General features: G+C 45.9%; 1 protein-coding gene across 7 annotated transcripts in view; it reads left to right on the top strand.

Moving 5' to 3' along the window:
• Window positions 1-19520, top strand: part of MAP7D2 (MAP7 domain containing 2) — a 116071-nt gene that overhangs the window by 87761 nt on the left and 8790 nt on the right. For all 7 annotated transcript variants that reach the window (XR_005061869.2, XM_037020577.2, XM_037020574.2 and 4 more), the window contains 3 exons: window positions 9751-10019; window positions 10623-10749; window positions 18795-19020. Coding sequence is in view for 6 of the 7 variants with exons in the window: in XM_037020577.2 (XP_036876472.2) it covers window positions 9751-10019; window positions 10623-10749; window positions 18795-19020 (622 nt within the window). In the remaining variant the exon portion in view is untranslated. The remainder of the gene's footprint in view (window positions 1-9750; window positions 10020-10622; window positions 10750-18794; window positions 19021-19520) is intronic.

Below are 19520 nucleotides of genomic sequence, written 5' to 3'. Positions count from 1 at the left end.
TCTAGTAGGCTTTCCTGACCTTTTCCCTCCACCCCACTCATATCTATCTTTCTGCCTAACAGTTGCATCATTCTTCATCTCTTTGGTGTTTTATTAAGTACTCTTTTGTATATTCAGTACAGAGGAAGGACAATAAAAAACAGTTGATTTTTAAAATGGTGTCACACACAAAATAAACCCCAACCAAAGTGGCATTTTTTAACCTTCCCTCTGTGCAAACCAAGTGTGTGATTTTTAAAGCATGCTGGAAGTGACGAGGCTTTGAATGGGGGCTTAGTTAGTTCCTTTGAACTCCCGTCCAGAAACCCAGACAGGTCATGTGATGAACGGCTCTGGCAGCGCATTGTTCTCCTCCCAGTTCTCAGATAAAGTAAGCCACAGTTGGGTGGCTGTGCATATTAATGGTGTTGCTCTTTTAAGCGTTCAAGTTTATTTTCATTGTTCTCACTGTCGGGTACTTGTATGGGTTTTAGAAAACTAGCTTCAGCAATACTCTCAAAGATGTGGATGGAGCATAGCGTTCTTCTTGTAACCTAGAGAGAGGAAATCAAGTGTGGCCAAGTGGATTTCCCCAGCCTGTCTCTGTCCCCGAGTGTGAGGTATTCTCTAATGGCTTCAAGTTCTTAGAAATATATTCTCAGTCAGTTTGGTGGTTATGATGGGGGTGTTTCCATTATCTGTTGCTGCTGTAATAAACCCCCCAGAATTTAGTGGCATAAAACAATTTGTTAGGAATTCTCACAGCTCTGTGACTTGGGCTTAGTGGGAGGGTCTCTCTTGGGGCCTTCTGTGTGGTTGCTTTGTGGGTTGACTTGAGCTTACTGGGCAGTTATCTGAGGTCTTCCAGGTGACTATGGTCCAGTGTCAGCTGGAGCTGCAGTTACCTAGGACTCCACTGAGCTGGAGGTCCTTCGCCTGGCTGGCAGCTGATGCTAGCTGCTGGCTGGAGCTCAGCTGGGGCTGTCAACCGGAACAGAATGCCTACGTTTAGCCTCTCTGTGTCACTTAGGCATCTCACAGCATGGCCACTGGGTTCTGAGAGGGAGTGTGCCCATGACTGAGTATCTCCCAGGACAGGAAGTGGAAGCTGCCAGGCCAGTTAAGGACTATGCCCTGAATTGGCACAGCGTTCCTTCCCTGGTATATTTTATTGGTCAAACCAGTCAGCCCATCCCATATTCAGTGGGATAGAGAAGTAAACTCAAAAAATCATATGGGATGGGAACAGATATTATTGTGGCCATCTTTGGGAAACACAGTCTGCCAAAGATAATCACTTTCAGAGATACCTCATACCTGAGATCAGTTTTGTATCAGGAATCTGGGTTAATTTTCACTTTATCATACATTGGAAACGAAACAGATTTTTTTGTCCATGTGAGGAAAAAAATTAAGACCAGGTTGTTTACATGGCTAAAAATAAGTACCTCCCACTGAGAATCACAGGCTTGTGGAGCAGGCCTATTCCCTTGGTGGGTGAGGACATGTAACTGATCATTATCAGGTGCCATTCCCATCAGCTTCTCTGGTAGACGTGTGGCATGCCTATTCCTGCCCACAGATGAGTGTCTACGTGGATCGGGCTCCACTTTGACAGTTTAACTGCTGTTTCTGCCACCACCATCATTCTCCAATAGGCTTTTACATTCTTACCTGAAAATTTTCTTGAAGAGGATAATTTAACAGTCTGTCCTTATCCTTGATCTTTCCCATTTTAATTACTATGTGTCTTGCTGTTTTCTTCCTTGGGTCCCTTGTGTTGGGGGATCTGTGGGTCTCCATGGCCTGACAGACTATGTCCTTCCCCAGATTGGGGAAGTTTTCAGCAACTACCTCCTCAAGACACTTTCTATCCATTTCTCTCTCTCTTCTTCTTCTTCTGGTATCCCTATAATGCGAATATTGTTCCGCTTCGATTGGTCACACAGTTCTCTCAATATTCTTTCATTTTTAGAGATCCTTTTTTCTCTCTGTGCCTCAGCTTCTTTGTATTCCTCTTCTCTAGTTTCTATTTCATTTATTGTCTCCTCCACCATATCCAACTGCTTTTAATACCCTCCATCGTGTTCTTTAACGATTGGATCTCTGACCTGAATTCATTCCTGAGTTCTTGGATGCCTTTCCGTACCTCCATTAGGATGTTGATGATTTTATTTTGAACTCCCTTTCAGGAAGAGTCACGAGGTCCGTATCATTTAAATCTTTCTCGGGAGTTGTATTAACAATTTTACTCTGGACAAGGTACCTTTGGCATTTCATGTTTGTATATGGCGCCCTCTAGTGTCCAGAACCTGTAGTCTCTGGAGCTGCTGAGCCCCTGAAGCAATGTCGGGGGTTGCAGGGGAGCGGTACTGGTGCCTGGGGGTAGGAAAGAGCTGTTCCCTGCCTCCTGGCAGCTGTGCCTGTCTCCACTGCCTGAGCCAGTGGGCCGGGCACACAGGTATAAGTTTTTGTCCCAGAGCAGCCAGATATGGATCCCTGCTTTCCACAAGCAGCCGGAATCCCAGTCTCCCTAGGAAGTCTGCCTGTATTAACTTTCCAACCCAGTAGTCATGCGAGTCTCATGAAAGCACCATGAAATGTAGGTTTGTGCTTCCAGTGCAGATCTCCGGAGCTAGGTATTCAGCAGTCCCAAGCCTTCCACTCCCTCCCTGCTCCGTTTGTCTTCCTCCCGCCGGTGAGCTGGGGTGGGGGAGGGGCTCGGGTCCTGCAGAGCCACAGCTCTCCTACTACCCCGTTTGCTGAGGTCTGCTCTTTTCTCCAGGTGTGTGCAGTCTGGCGCATCCTCTTTCCTGTTGCTATCTCAGGATTAGTTGCGCCAATTAAGTTTTCTAATTGTATCCAGTTTTAGGAGGAAGCATCTGTCTCTCCTCTCACGCTGCCATCTTTAATCCCCACTCTGAAGAGGATAATTTAAAATGTTGTTATGCCCCCTCCTCATAGTCACACTTATATGCTCACCTAGTCCATAGCCCTATATTTTTCAGTTTTACCAGAGAATAATTTGAATTTAGACCAATTTTAAAGGCCTTGTTATTTTTTAAATTAAGGTATCATTGATATACAATCTTATGAAGGTTTCATATGAGCAACATTGTGGTTTCAATCATCACCCATATTATAAAGATTCCCCCCCCCCCACCAGACACACACACACACCCCATCGCAGTCACTGCCCATCAGTGTAGTAAGATGCTAGGGAACCATTACTTGTCTTCTCTATAAAAGCCTTGTTATTTTGAAATCATTTCACTCTACAGAAAAATTGCAAGACTAGAAAAAGAACTCCTATATACCTTTCATCCTGGTAACTGTTAGCCACATTTGCTTCATCATTCTCATCTCCCCACTCACATTCATTCACTCTCCATAGACACACACCACAAATTTTCCCCAGAACCATTTAAGAATAAGTTGCAGACACCATGACCCTTCATCCGTAAGAATGAAAACATTCCTTTGTATGACCACAGTACAGAAAGTGTGACTTTGCCATGATATTGTTACTTTAAAATTTATACTGTATGCTACTTTTGCCAGTTGTCCCAGTGAAATCTTTATAGCATTTTTGTCCTAGTCCAGGGTCCAACCCAGGCTCCCACATTGGATATACAGTCTTATGAATTGTATATAGGTCTTCAGCCTTTCTCCTTCGTGGCCTTGACATTTTTGAAGAGCACAGGCAAGCTATTTTGAGAATGGTCCCTCAGTCTGGGTTGGCCTGCTGTTCCTTGTGATTAGATTCAGGCTGTATGTTTGGGATCCCACAGAAGTGATACTGGTTCCTGCTCAGTGCATTGTGTCAGGAGGCCGTGATGTGATTTGATGTCAGGTTGTTTCATTGCTGGTGATGGTAACTTTGATCACTGGGCTAACCTGGTTTCCACAGGTTGCCCTGGTATAAAATTGTTCTTCTCCTGTCTGGGAAATGATAAACTGTGACCATAAACAGACTTTTCAGAATGTAGGCTGAGCTATACTGATGAGGCCACAGACGCCTCCTATCCTGTGGGTGGAGTGTGTTTACAGTGCCTGGAGTTGAGTGGCTTTGGGGAAATTAGAACTAGTTTCCAAGATGTGAAGAAAAAAGTACTTGAGGTTCTGTTCTGGAATAAACTCATGTTCATAAGTATGACGCCCATCTCCTGAGAGTTATTCTTGCTGCTCTACTTATAGAGGTGTTTGTTCATATTTCCCACCAGTCATGGAGCATCAAAAAGTTATATAATCCTGCCTTGTGCACCAGGAAGGCCTGTCTCTACTATCCCAGCAGAATTTGAGAATCTCCTCTGTTAGATTTTTTTAACAATTGGTGGCATTAAACTTCTTTTTTTTATTATTATTAAAGTGTCATTTATATACAATCTTATGAAGGTTTCTCATGAACACCATTGCAGTTACAACAGTCACCCATTCCCCCCCCCACACCCCATTGCAGTCACTATCTATCAGCATGGTAAGATGCTATAGAGTCACTACTTGTCTTTTCCATGCTGTATTGCCTTCCCTGTGACCTACCTATGTTGTGAATGCTAATTATAGTTGGTGGCATTGAACTTCTACAAAGTTAAAGGAAAAACTATAAAAAAGCAAGAGGAAGAATCAAGTGACTTGGGTGCTAGTCCTGCTTGTCTGCTTATGTCTCTTGTGAAAAGTCATTTAAATGTGTGGGACTTTGGTTTTCTTATTTAAAGTGTGGTTGATAGTCATTTCCCACCTACCTCACTGGGTTATTGTGGAATCACATAGACCCGTATTAAATAGATGAGAAGGAACTTAAAAATAAAATTCTATGAAAGCATGGTGAGTTCCCCTGATGAACTTGTGTTTAATGTCTTTCATCAGTCAAGATACTTATTTCTAGGGCATGGAGGGGGGTCAGGGAAATAGCTTTGCCAGGCTTTTTTTAGCTTTCAGGAGTGTGAGCAAGACTGGCTGGAGAGCCCTGGAGCCTGCCAGAACAAGGTCGCTTGGCACAGGAGGCTCAGGTTTATCAGCTTTGCAGGTGCTTGGCAGGGTGCTGAGTCCATGCAGGGAGGTGGTGAGGCAGGATGAGCAGGAAACTGCAGATACAGAGATGAAATAGGGAATTCTGTTGAAATTTGGCCACTCACTGTTAAAAACCTACAATCTGCTTACATTTCTCTAATTTGAAAGTCATATTTGTATTGCATAGGAGAGTGTGTGTGTATGTGTGTTTGTGTGTGTGCTAATTTATTCTGTTTACTGGGGAGGGGCTGGCATAAGGAAATGCAAACAGACTTCTTAATATAGTGAGTTTTTCCCAAATAAACCACCCTTACTTCTCAGGTAGAAATTATTTTTGGATGTATGCTCATGGGTAATTGGCCCAGTTTTATTTAGAACAGAACCTCATAGTTGGTGATGTGAACAGAGCCTATGCGTGATGCTCTGTTGAAGTAAGGCTGCTCCAGGCCCAGCCCACCTGAGGCTGTCAGAGCCTCCCCCATCTGGACCGATCTGGCCTTTTCTCCCTGGAATTGCAATCCTGCCCTGCAGTTCCATCTGTGGGTTCCAGGTATTCTGACTGACGGTGTAACTTTACCACGCTCCCTTCCCTTCTGCTGGTGAGCCATTTAAGCCAGACCTGGGGGTGCTGGGATTCAGATGCTGGCTTGCTGGCTGCTAAGGCTGGACTGTAGGATGGACTGGGAGGGCAGCCAGTTCAGGGCTCTTACCACTCCCCCCAGTCCAGCCCTGGGGACCCCAGGGTGGGAGCTGTGTCTGTAGAAGAGCTCCTCATCCTTCCTGAGCAAAGGCACCAGCCTGATGCAGGCCCCCTGGGGTGGAGCCCACGTCTTCAGGCACTGCACCGAGAAGCTGTGGGTGTGGGTCACTGCAGGCCCATCCTGGAGAGAACTCGAAGGGACTGAGTTGCCTGCATGCAGCACCTTCCCCAGTCTTACCAGTCAGAGAAATCATGCCTCCCACCTTGGGGAGGAGGATGAGGGCAACGAGGAAGAGCAGATGGCTTTCCACAGGTCTTTCCAATACCAGAAATTCCATTTAATGAGTCAAGATAGGAATGCTTATAGGAGGAGATGTTTCCATTTGTTCATCTACCATAAAACAGCAGCCTTTCCTATTGCCTCTCTCTCCAAATCCCAAATCCAAGGATAATTCTTTACCACCCCCTGCCTCTACACCTTGTTTGATCAAAGCCACACCCAGCATGTGTGTGATGTTCTATGGAGTAGGTGACAGGTTTTATTCTTCACAGAGCATTTGACCAAGTCTTTCAAGACACCCTCTTGGCTGTTGTATATGCATTGCAGCCCTGAACAACAGTGTGAAAGGAGGGTGTCACCAAGCAAAGATCTCCTGCCATATATTTATATAGGTTATTTGAACCTAAACCCAGGTTTTTACAGCCGATTAGAAAACCGTGCTCAATGCAGCACCATCATTGTGAGGGATCAGAGCTTGGATTTCCCATAATAGTTCTTCCTGGTTTGGGTTTGTTCTTGTCTGTGAGGATATTTCAGATTTTTTTTTCATATATTTAATCAACACCGATACCTACCAGCTATTGAGTACCTGTTCAGTGCCATGTCTAAAAGGTACATCTGGGGGCTCTTAGTGGCCACTAACTCAGGTGTAGCCACCATTGCAGTGTGGGGAGCAGGGCAGACTTGTCCAAAGTGGATTCAGGGAGACACAGGTGCAAACATATATACACACATACCAATTGTGGGTATACACTTGGCAGTAGAGCAGCTGGCGTACAGATGGCATTTGGGAAGTATGGACATGCAGTGTTGGAGGGTACAGTGGAAGGCTGAGCTCTAGATCGCTGGGGCATCCAGATGTGGCTCTCTCCGTCAGCACATAAAGCACTGGTGATGTCCTCCCCAGCTAGGGCTCTTAGGAAGCCCATGGATGTGCCTCTGCCTTGGGGTCCCCATGGGATTAGGGCACTGCCCTCCAACCAGAGCAGCTCCACTTTTATCTGCTTTATACAGGTAGCATATGTGTGGGAGTGGACGGCTGCATGTATGTCTTGCCTCAGTGGTTCTCATTTAGGGGTACTCTTGCCCTGAGAGAACATTGACAATGTCTGGAGACATTTTTGGTTGTCACAACCTGGGGTTGGGGGGTGAAGATTGCTACTGGCATCTAGTAGGTTAAGGCCAGGGAGGCAGCTAAACCTGCAGTGCACAGGACAGCCCCCCAACAAAGATCGACCCCACCCCAAATGCTAGTAATGGCACAGTTGAGAAACCCTGGTACATATCCATACATATATAGGGGGCAGGAGGATTCTGTGCGTGACTTACTTGTTAAGAGTCTAGGAACAAAATTAGAAAACTAGAATTTTATAGTACATCTGGAAAGAAACACCTGGTTGCTGAGAGGTCCCTTAGAAATGGCAGGCCAGAGTCCCCTGTGCTCAAGGATGGAGGAGAAGCAGTCTGGGGAGAGGAGGCACCATCCATCCAGACAAGGTGTCATGGGTTCTGTGTGGCTGCAGCCTAACAGGATGATGGCACAGGATACAGCATACCTGTATGGACCTTCTTCCAACAAACATAAGATAGATCCCTGCATTTTAACACAGCAGTGTTTCCCTGGGTGGAAATAGGCTTGTCCTCACCTTTTACATCTTCCCTGTTGGAGGACAGATTCTTTAAAAACTTAAAAAGCTCCAAAAAGACATCCCCTCTCCCCATCCCTTAGCTGACTTTATTCCTTGGTATTTAAAAAGGAACCAGATATCAATTATACCTCAGTAAAGGAGAATTTTTTTTTAAAAAAAGAATCGAGTAAAGTAAACTCAAAATGGATCAAAGAACTGAATGTAAGTCATGAAACCATAAAACTCTTAGAAGAAAACATAGGCAAAAATTGCATGAGTATAAACATGAGCAACTTTTTCCTGAACACATCTCCTTGGGCAAGGGAAACAAAAGCAAAAATGAACAAGTGGGACTACATCAAACCAAAAAGCCTCTGTACAGCAAAGAACACCATCAACAGAACAAAAAGGAATCCTGCAGTATAGGAGGATATATTCGTAAACAATCTATCTGATAACGGGTTAACATCCAAAATATATAAATAACTCATGCACCTCAACACCCAAAAAACAAATAATCCAATTAAAAAATGGGCAGAGGACCTGAACAGACACTTCTCCAAAGAAGAAATTCAGATGGCCAACAGGCACATGAAAAGATGCTTCACACCGCTAATCATCAGGGAAATGCAAATTAAAACCACAATGAGATAGCACCTCACACCAGTTAGGATGGCCACTGTACAAAAGACAAACAACAACTAATGCTGGCGAGGAAGTGGAGAAAAGGGAGTCCTCCTACTTCCCACCTACTGCTGGTGGGAATGTGAATTGGTTCAACCAATGTAGAAAGCCATATGGAGGTTCCTCAAAAAAACTAAAAATTGAAGTATCATCTGACCCAGTAATTCCACTCCTAGGAATTTACCCGAAGACAACAAGATCCCTGATTTGAAGACATATGCACCCCTATGTTTATTGCAGCACGATTTACAATAGCCAAGATATGGAAGCTACCTAAGTGTCTATCAATAAATGAATGGAAAAAGAAGAGGTGGTACATATATACAATGGGATATTATTCAGCCATAAAAGGAAAAGAAATCCTACGATTTGCAACAACATGGATGGAGCTAGAGGGTATTATGCTCAGTGAAATAAGCCAGCCCGAGAAAGACAAGTACCAAATGATTTCACTCATATGTGGAGTATAAGAACAAAGCAAAGCAGAAGGAACAGAACAGCAGTAAACTCATAGACAGTGAGAAGGGACTAGTGGTTACCAAAGGGGAGGGGTGGGGAGGGAGAAGGGGATTAAGGGGCACAATAATTTGCAATCACAGTATAGGTTGGTCACAGGAATGGTAGTACAGCACAGAGAATATAGTTAATGATCCTGTAACATCTTACTTTGCTGATAGACAGTGATTGGAGTGGACAGGCTGAGGACTTGATAATACGGGTAAATGTCAAATCACTGTGTTGTGTATTTGAAGCCATCATAAGATTGTATATCAATTATACTTCAATTAAAAAACATTAAAAAAAACTGAGAATCTTGAAGACATAATGCTGAATAAAATAAGCCAGCACAAAAGGGCAAATCCTGTATGATTGCATTTCTGTGAGGTACCTGGAATAGTCAAATTCCTAGAGACAGAAAGCAGAAGGTTGGTTGCTAGGGGCTGGGGACAGGCAGGAATAGGGGGTTAGTGTTTCATGGGGACAGAGTTCTGGAGCTGGATGGTGATGGTTGCAGCACAACGTGAGTGTACTTAATGCCACTGAATTGTATGCTTAAAAATTGTTAAGATGGTAAATTTTATGTTGACATGAAAAAAGAAGGAGCCAGCTTGTCCACTGACATATGCTGAAGCCAGATCTAACCCTGCTATTCATCTAATGAGAAGAAGTGGGGAAATAATTATCACTCCATCCTTAGGTTGTCACCAGACTTAAATGAAATTAGGACATGGCGTCACCAAATGGGCTTCCTAAAATATTGTCCCTTCCACCAGGGACATCTTCTAGGTACCATATGTTCCTATTAGGGTAATAGTACTTCTGGAACTTCTGAGTGTGTACCTAAGCCTAACATTTATTCCTCTTGAAGGATGAAATTTGTTCAACTTTTTGGAACCAGGCATCTTAGGAATAGAGGGTTCTGTGTTCAGGCCCAGTAATCATCTTCTGGCACATTTTTGCTTTTCCAGGACACCTTCAAAAGCATATCCACAGTCTCCAAAGAATGTGAAGCCACCATACCCAGGGTCTCCCGTGAAGTACCGCTTTCCCACCGTTCCCAGCCAGGAAACACCCAAGAGGAAGGCAGAGAAAGAGAAGAGCAACAAGGAAAGGGAAGGTGCCCTGGCTCAGCAGGCGGCTGGCTCACATGGAGGGGAAGTCCCAGAGAAGCATGTGGCGGACAAGCATGTCACTGAGAAGCACGCAGCCACCGGAGGAAAGGCCGAGAGCAGTGGAGGTAGGCCCTCCTTGCTAATGACAGTGCCCCAGGCCTTGGCTTTTCTGAGCTGCTTCTCCCTCTGACCCAATCTGCATGGTGTCTCATGTTTATTAGGGCAGAGGGGGGATTTTTCCCTGGGACAACTTCATGCCCCCATGCTGCTTTCTCAGGCTTGCACATTGTCCTTGAGACCTGCCCCTCTGTCTCTTCAGAGTTCCCTGGAGGAGGAGACGACCGGGCTGATGCTGCTCATGGCTTTGCTCATGTGCTGCGCCCAGCTAGCCTTAGCACATCCCACAGAAGGGGTCTTCCAGTAGTCCTGTAAGCTTTTGTGATGGATGCAGTGAGTTCACCCAGATGGGCACAGTGGTGGTGGCTGCTGTGGGACGTGATGGCAGCCTTGTCCTCTTCCTCACCTCCCACTCCCCTCCTCTGTGAAATTCAGTCAGGGTCGCATCCAGCCCATTGCAGCCTCCCTGCTCTATGGCTAACTGTGCCAACAATACTGGCAGCATTTCCCATCACCCACTGGGTCGGACATTTCATTGCCAGGTGGCAGCTGCCATGTGAGGGCAATCAGTGTTTCATTTGCTGTGACCTCTTCCTCTGATGCACCCTCAGGGAAGCCTGCAGCAGGCACCACTGATGCAGAAGAGGCCGCGAAGATCCTGGCTGAAAAGAGACGACAGGCCCGGCTGCAGAAGGAGCAGGAGGAGCAGGAACGGCTGCAGAAGGAAGCACAAAATAGGTATGTGGGTGCTCAGAGTTGCATCACCATCTTGTATAAAAGGCTGCAGTGGGAAGAGCTGCTCACTTTCCTTCTGGAGTTTCAGTGTGATACACGCTCAGCAGCAGGAGAAGTCTGCACAGCAGGTGTGCAGGGAACTGTGTCTTCCACTGGGTATGATTAACAGTGAGGGAAATTGGCTCTTTTCAGATAGTCTGGAAGCTCCTCGCTCCTGAATCTAAATGTGACGGACAGCTGCCCATTCTCCTCTTGGACTCTAGGACCAGTCAGGTCTTGGAGAGCTATCAGGGGGAGTCTGAGCTTTGTTTAGAGGATGAGGTTCTCTGTGAAAAAAACAGGAGGTCCCAGATGTAGAGGTCTTGATTCTGCTTTCCAAATCATCATTTTGCCCTAAATCACCCTAAGTCTCACCTCCCAATGAGACAAAGGAAGGTCGCGCAGAGGCCCCTAGGCACGCTGGAAGCTGACCTCATGCTCCCTGAGCAATGAGATATAGGGATGCCTGTCTTGGAGCACAACAGAAGACCTTATGGCAGCAGTCCCTGAAGTTTCAGAGGGTGTAGAACCATCCAGGGAATGCAGTGAAAACACATAGGCCCAGGCCATGTCCTGCTTCAATAGCTTGCCAAAGTTTGAGAAGTGCTATGTTATTTCTACTGGGGCACTCTGTCCATAGACAGTTCTGCCTTTTCTGATCTTTTTATTCAAAGAGGAATGCATGTTAAAGGGCAAGATAGATTTTATCATTAAATTGATAAGGAAGCTTTCAGAGTAGTCAGAGTGCAATCCAATACTGTTAAGAGAATTAATATGACAGGAAGCAAGCCAGCTGCAGCACTTCAAGAGTAATGCATTATAGAATGTTCTTAATCCTGAAGTGACCCTGGCAAGTCTTTTTGGCCTTGGATTACAAGTTGGCTGATTTGTTTTTTCAAAAAGTGGTAGTTGGCAAGGGTAGGTCTGGCTGGTCCCTTCTTCAAATGCTGGACTTCTCTGACAGTTTTCCCACCTCCAGCCGTTTACTCAACAGTGACAGATCTTTTTTTTTTTTGGTATCACTAATATACACTTACATGAGTAACATTGTGGTTACTAGATACCCCCATTATCAAGTCCCCACCATATACTCCATTATAGTTACTGTCCTTCAGCGTAGTAAGATGCTATAGAATCACTACTTGTCTTCTGTGTTGTACAGCCCTCCCCGTGTCCCCCCTACATTATGTCTGCTAATCGTAATGCCCCTTTTCCCCCCTTCTCCCTCCCTTCCCACCCACCCTCCCCAGTCCCTTTCCCTTTGGTAACTGTTAGTCCATTCTTGGTTTCTGTGAGTCTGCTGCTGTTTTGTTCCTTCCTTTTTTGCTTAGTTCTTATACTCCACAGGTGAGTGAAATCATTTGGTACTTGTCTTTCTCTGCCTGGCTTAAACAGTGACAGATCTTTTTGTTGAGTGTTGTGTTTGAGCTGGTCTGGGTGGGCCATACGACGTGGGCCATACAGATGACGATGAATCTCAGGACCTCAAATGATAGGCCTTGGTAATTGCAGGCCCCGAGCTGGTAAGTAACATGACTGTGGCTATGTGCTTAGGCAGATGAAGTTCTTTACCTCCCAGTGAACACCCCCTCTCCTGTTTCTGCACAGCCCAGCTCCTGAAAGAAGTGACTGTACTGCCTATCTTTATTTCCTCAATTCACATTCAGTCCTCAGACCTCACACTTAGATCCCTCCTGAGTGCCGGACTCCTAGTCCCTTTCTTCCTTGACTTTGACCTTGTAAAACTTGCCCTTGCTTCTTTGGCCTCTGCTGCTCACTCTCCTCTGTCCACCCCCTTCCCTCTACATGTTGCCTGGGCTCCTAGCCCTCAGTCCTTGGGTAGCATCACCTGACAAGTGCTCCCCGAATGGCAGTGCTCCCTCCTGCTGTGCTGCACTCCCGCCATGCTGCCACTTCCTCTGGCGTCAGAACATTTAAGCTCTTATTTCATGCAACAGTTGCGCATTGACCATTCGGTGTGCTAAGCCAACTCTGCTCTGCTCTCTCTTTTTGCCCTCATCTTCCCTTTGCCTTGTTTTGCCATCAGATTCTGAAACTAATTTCATCTTGCTTTGTAAACCTTTAATACTTTATGGTACAAGGGAGGTATTAAATAATGTATATGGGTGACTCCTGAATCAGAGCCAATGGCCTGGCCTCTCACTGGCAGCTGTGTTGTCTAGTACCATAGCCTCTAGTCCCATGTGGTTACTGAAATATAAATTCACTAAAATTATGTTCCTCTGCTATACTAGCCACATTTCAAGTACTCAGTAGCTACATGGCTCAGAGCTACCATACTGGGCAGCACAAATCTCTAGAACATTTCCCTCATCACAAAAGTTCTTTTGGGTAGCCCTGGCCTAGAACTTCTTAGAAGCTGTATTCCCAACTGCTTTATGTTTTCATTTGAGTGTGTCCCCAGTGTATCTCAGATTGAGCATTTCTGAAGGAGGCTTATTTTCTTCCCACATAACCTTTTCCTCTCACAAGCTTGGTACCCCCATCTCTCCAAGCACCCGAATCAGAAGTCTCAGAGCCAATTCATTAGTCTCCGTCAGTTGTCAGGTCTGTCCAGGCTGCCTCTTTAGCACCTCTGTCCTCTCCCTTCCCCTCCTGCCCCTGGTGTCTCTTACCTGGACTGTGTCCGTGACACTGCAACTGAGCTGCCTGCTCTAGGTCTCCTGGAACTTGTCCTCTGTCCGTGCTGGTCCCCAGTGACTGTTCTCAAATGTGTGTCATTGTCCTGCTTCTGTCTTTTAACAAGCCAGCAAATCCCCTGTCCACAGGAGCTGTCCAAACCTGTCAACATGCCGTCAAGGCCGGCCGTGACCTGCCACCACCTGCCCCCTCCACCTTCAGCACCCCGGGGCCCAGCGTACAGGCTCCCTGACACACCCGAATCACAGCCACATGTCAAGACCTCTGCCTTTACTCTGCCCTGTGTGGACTCATGCTCCTTCCAGACATGGCTTCCTTTCTCGAGACTCAGGTCAAGCCTTGTTCTCTCTCTGCAGCCTTTCTGGCCCTGTACCCAGGAGAGAACTGACTCTTTCCACTCTTTGCCCTTCCCGAGCCTGGCCAATCAGCTGATGACTTAGCCTTGTCTGTTTGCGAGCCTGCTGCCCCCTAGTAAGCACCTTCAGAGATAGGGGGCTGATGCTCAGTAAATGTACAAGGAAGGCAGAGGAGAAAGAGGCCCAACTAGGAAACCACTGCAGTCATGGTTAAGAAAAGGCAAGGACTAGCAGACTCACAGACTCCAAGAAGGGACTAGCAGTTACCAAAAGGGGAGGGGTGGGGAGGGAGGGAGAAGGGGATTGAGGGGTATTATGATTGGCACACATGGTGTTGCGGGGGTGGGTCATGGGGAAGACAGTGTAGCACAGAGAAGACAAGTAGTGACTCTGTGACATCTTACTACACTGATGGACAGTGACTTCAGTGGGGTATGGGGGGGAGTTAATAATATGGGTAAATGTAGTAACCACATTGTTTTTCGTGTGAAACCTTCATAAGAGTGTATATCAATGATACCTTAATAAAAAAAGAAAAGAAAAGAAAAGGCAAGGGCTAAGCCAGTGTGGTGAGAGTAGAGCTGAAAAAGTGAGGGCAAATTCAAGCCAGGTCTAGCTACAGTCTGCAGACCTGCACAACTCAACAGAAATGGGCTTATTCCAAGTCGAGGCTAAAGTTTTATTCTAAGCATTAAGAGAATGATTCATGCAATAACAGATAAAACAAGGACAGAAGGAATTGGTTTTAGAGGATAAAAACTGAACTACCCATTTAATTTTAGATAAACCAAGTTTAAAGCGCCTGTAAAATGTCTAGGTGATTGGAAATGGAACTGACACCTGGGGCCTTGGTAAAAATCAAGGCAATACACTTGACCCAACACCAGTCTTCCTCTCTCTTGCTAGAACATGAAGCTTTACATAGCACCACATGGGAGGTGAGAAAGGAAAGTACCTGACATCTGGGGCTGGAGCACAGTGGCCACTTCTTGGAATAAGATCATCCTCACGTCTGTTTCGTGCTTAGAGTCAATAGTGGAAGCCACAGAAATGTGGTTGCCAGAGAATGTAGGTAAAGATACTTGAGCCAAACTGTAGAAAGCCAATTATTGTCACGGACTGGTGAGGGAGACGTCATCCACGTCAGAGATGAAACCACCCAGAGCAGACATCTGGGACCTAGGAAGAAGAGCCAACCCCGAGCCAACCCCACTAGCAGTATCACTGGCATTGCCTTAGAGCACACAGGACAGGATACAGCCCCTGGGCTTGTGGGTGACCCGAGACCTGAGTGCAGATTCTTGGAGTCAGGGCAAGAAACCTCAGATTCAGGATCCACCCCGGGGAAGGCACTGGCAGGAACTAGCAAGCCAGAGATCTTCCTGGGATTCCACAGTGGGTCCTGTTGAGAAGCTAAAATAGCTGCTAGGGGCCTGCCTAGGAAGGCATTCAAGGTAGGGAGTCCCTGTGAGCAAGGTCACGTAGCCAGGCTGAAGCTCGTGCCCACGGGGAGTCAGCCCTGGGCTGGCACCGCAGGTCGAGGTCCTCATGCCGCTCAGGCCTGCCACTCAGCTTGCTGGCTGAGCTTCCAGAAGTTAGGCTGCTGGAGGGAGAGCGAGGACAGGCAGGGCCCACCTGGGGTGGGGTGGCAGGGGCTGCAGCCTCTCATGCACGGCTGTGGAGAGGTCTTCACCGGAGGGATGCTCAGGGCTGTCTGCTGATGGGAGCCATGTTGAGGCTGAGGTAAAGCTGCTAGTATTGGGGTTTAGGAGATAAACCAAGATTTTGGAGGGAATTATAGAAAAGGGTGGAGACAGCCAGCTTGAAAGGTGAGAGGGCAGAGGCCCTGAGTGCCAGCTGGATATTAAGTGGCTGTGAGTGGAAGGCAGGGGAGAGGGGGCTATGGAAAGTTGTCTGGGAGACCTGAGGCCTGAGTGTGTGCAGGCCATGGAAAGGTCTGTGGGGAAAGATGGACCGATGAAAGGAAGGAACACAGGGGCAGGAGGCAGTGGGATTCATAGCACAGTTGGTGGCATTTATAAACCTTTGCATCTAAGCAGAGGAAGGAAGGGGAAAATTTCTGGGCAGCAATGCCATAGAGGACAGAAGTTTTGGCAGCCTGGCTTAGTGGCCCAGGTCTTCTCTGTAAAGTGGTTGGTGATGCCATCAACTAAGGAAGATGTTGAAGACTGAGAAAAGGTAGAGGTTTGGATTGATTCCACAAGGATCCAGGGGATAAGGGTAAAGGGCTGGAGCAGCAGCCAAAGCCCAGGGACAGATGGCCAGCCAGCCTTGTTTGGGCCTTCCCCTGACCAGCATTGGCAGCCCAGAGGGACACAAGTGGTGCTGAGGCCACTCTGGCCTGTGGTTGGGGTGTCCGCTCTTGAGTTAGCCCCTGGCAGGGTGGCCTCCTTGCCATCCCAGAACCACCCAGAAGGGGATGGGAGGCTTTGGGGGCATGGAGGGGTGAGGGAGCAGATGCCAGGGACTACACAGCACTGCCGGCGGCCAGGGGAGAGGCTGGGCAGGATGGGCTGAGAGCAGAGCCAAGAAGGTGACGTCCATGCTGTTACACTTGTGCTCTTTTTAATGAAAACTTCTAAGCACATAAGGAAGAGAGAATAGTGAAACCTACATACTTGAGATCAAATTCAAGGCTGAGCATGTGTCAGGGATGGGGTACAAGTGTGAAGAAGTGGGACAGGGGTGGCAAGGTGCTGGAGGTTGAGAGATGTGGATAGTTATGTGAAGGCCCTCACGAGTGGCTGGGATAAGGGGTGCATCTGCTAAATGCTGAATGATGGCTGTGATGCACAGTTTTCTGTTAGCTTCTACCTGGTGAGAAAGGGAGATGGATTTGGGGTGGGTGACAAGAATAAAGATAGGGTGACAGAACTGCACACAGGTCTTGTGAACTCAGGAGGGAACTTGGTAATGATGGCAAGGGTGAAGGCGTGGGGGCGGCCTACAGCAGAGAGGCGGTGAGGACGTAACCACATCCATGGTCTCTCTGGCTCATTAGGCAGGGAGAGAAAGAATGTTCATCCTCGTAGGTGATATTAAGGGACAGGAGAAGCTAGTTTTTACCTACTTTCGGGGAAGCAGACAGTGCTCAACAGAAGGAATTTTGTCTGTAACAGCAGGGACAAGCAAGAGCTGATGGGCCTGAGGGGAGGGTTGTATGCTGTGGGTGGTGATGAGGATTATGAAGACTTAGGGTCCAAGAGGATACAGTGGTTGCTACATGGGTGTGCATCGGCACCTCAGGAGTCCCTATGACAACACATAAGAAATAGGGTGGCTTTTCAGTAAAGATGAAGTAACTTGTGCATTAATTCATACTATGTATCTTTGTGTATTAACTTCTGTAAGACAATCACAGTAAGTTCCTTAAAAGAGGGGTAAGAGCTGAAACAATGCTGATTAAACACTGCTGAGTCCTGTTACCAACACATCCATTTTTGATGATCTTGTGTTGGGTCTACTTAGTTTTTCTTAGATTGAGAGATTTAAGAACTGGAGTTTCTTTCTAATTGGGCCCCATAATGTTCTTCTCAAGAGTTTTCCAGAATATTTGTTAATAATTTCAGTTGTTCCAGCAATGCTTTTATGTATTGTAACCTCTGCTGACATAGAATATGTTATCACGTACCATTACAGTCTTAAGCTAATGTCTTCAAGTATTTTCTTTCTCCTTTAAAATATTTTTGGTGACATAAGCTAACTGCCTACACAATACCTAAAGCCAACCATTAGGGTGGAAGGATGTTCTTTTTAAGTCTCGATCTTTTTGTAGCAATATTATAGCACCCTAATAAGTCAGGGACACATGCTTTCAAATAAAGGTAATGTCTGAAAAACATACAAATTTATACGTGCACTTAAAAGGACATTGGGAGTTGGAGAGAGGATTCATTTTAAATTGTAAAACAAACTAGCATTTGAGAATCTGCCTAGGGCCAGGCATTGTGGTAAGTGCTTGCCATGCATTGTCTCATTTAATTCTCAGTGAGGTCATGGAGCCAGTAGTATAGTTATCCCATTTTAAAAATGGGTATCAGAAGTGTTGAGTGACTTTCCAAGAAAGGGTCACACAGCAAGTGGCACAATCAAAATTCAGTCTTAGTCTCAGCTCTCCATCGTGTTGCCAGTCAGTAACGCACTGCAGGGTAAGTACAATTGCTCACATTTTCTCATAGATGCAGAAAGTGACATGCATGTGAGCAGGAAGAACATTGGAAATGAAAACCAGCGCTTAGACTTCACTGAATTTTCTCTCACTTCTTAGAGCTTTTTATCATTACATCATCAGCCATTTGTCTGTAGATGACAAATGTCTAAATGACACTTAATTTTCATATAGCAAAGAATAAAAGCTAAAATAGATTTTTAAAGATTGCCAAAATAAGTGGGAAATAGATGCTTTAACTATTATATTAATGGTCAAGCTTCTCTTGAGCATTTCCTTCCATTTGCTGCTTCCAAAGTCACATACCAATTAGAACCCAAAGTGAACTTCTTAAGCCTCATAGTCATTACTCTTAAATTGCTGACTGGCACAGTTGAGGCCATTGAGACAATTCTAGTTTTTTCCATCTTAAGGTGGTTTTTAATGTTGGTTTTGCTTGGTCTTTTTAAGAATTGTCATGAAATAAGGATGATGGGTCTGTGGTTGTTTCTAGATTGACTAGGGAACATCTGTGTCTTTATTACAGTACATTTATAAATCAATACATCATTACGCTTTGTATCACAGAATTTGAAGTCAACCCTGGTTACTATATATATGTGTGTAAGAGAGAGAAAGAGAGTAAATGGACTTAAGTGGCTTTCCAGGAAGGATGAGTCATTTTCTTAAATGGATACTAATTCAAGTGCACATGTCTGTGACTGTGTCCACCCCCTTATACTCTCCTTGTCAGCACACAGTTCTTTGGCAGTTTGCCTTGTGAGCTTGTCATTGTCTTCTAACAACAGTTATGTTTTCAAAAGGCTGGAGAGAGAGGAATTGAAAAGGAAGGCAGAGGAGGAAAGACTTCGCCTAGAAGAGGAAGCCCGTAAACGGGAAGAGGAAAAGAAATGGCAGGAAGACGAAGAGAAGAGAAAGGTGGAAGAGCAGTTGAAGCAGAAGGCCAAGAAGGAGCTGTTGTTGAAAGAAGAGCAAGAAAAAGAAAAACAAGAAAAAGAAAAGCAAGAAAAAGCCATGATTGAAAAGCAGGTACTGTATGAGTCATTACATAGACTTTCTTTAAGGGCCTTAGTTAATATTAGGTAAAATTAGGTAAATTTGAATAATTCATAATATTTACCTGAAGTTTTTTCCCTAACTGGGCTGCTATTAAATATGAGTTACTTTGTGCAACAAAAGTGAAGTTGGTAACGTTTGCTGTATGTCAGTTTGGGTTCCTCCAAAAGCCGACCCTGGGATGAGAATTTGGGTGCCAGTACTAGTTTATTTGGGAGAAGATCCCAGGAAGCTGGTAGGGGAGTGAGAGGAGAGCCAGTGGAGGTACCCTGATGAAAGGGTTACTCTGAGGGTAACCGTAACTCCCTTCGGGACTCTCTGAGAGACTGTGGACCATGCGTTAGAGCTGTCCCTCAGAGGGCTGAGGAAACTGGGTCATTTATCTTCCAGCTCCTGCCCCTCATGGTTGAAGGTCCCTCCTTAGGGAATTAACTTCCTGAAACTCCTGGCCACATGCATACTTGATGGCCAGA

This window comes from Manis javanica, chromosome X, assembly GCF_040802235.1.
Source record: "Manis javanica isolate MJ-LG chromosome X, MJ_LKY, whole genome shotgun sequence".
Classification (NCBI taxonomy): domain Eukaryota; kingdom Metazoa; phylum Chordata; class Mammalia; order Pholidota; family Manidae; genus Manis; species Manis javanica.
The sequence above is the reverse complement of the archived record's forward strand: the minus strand, read 5'-3'. Positions and strand labels throughout refer to the sequence as shown.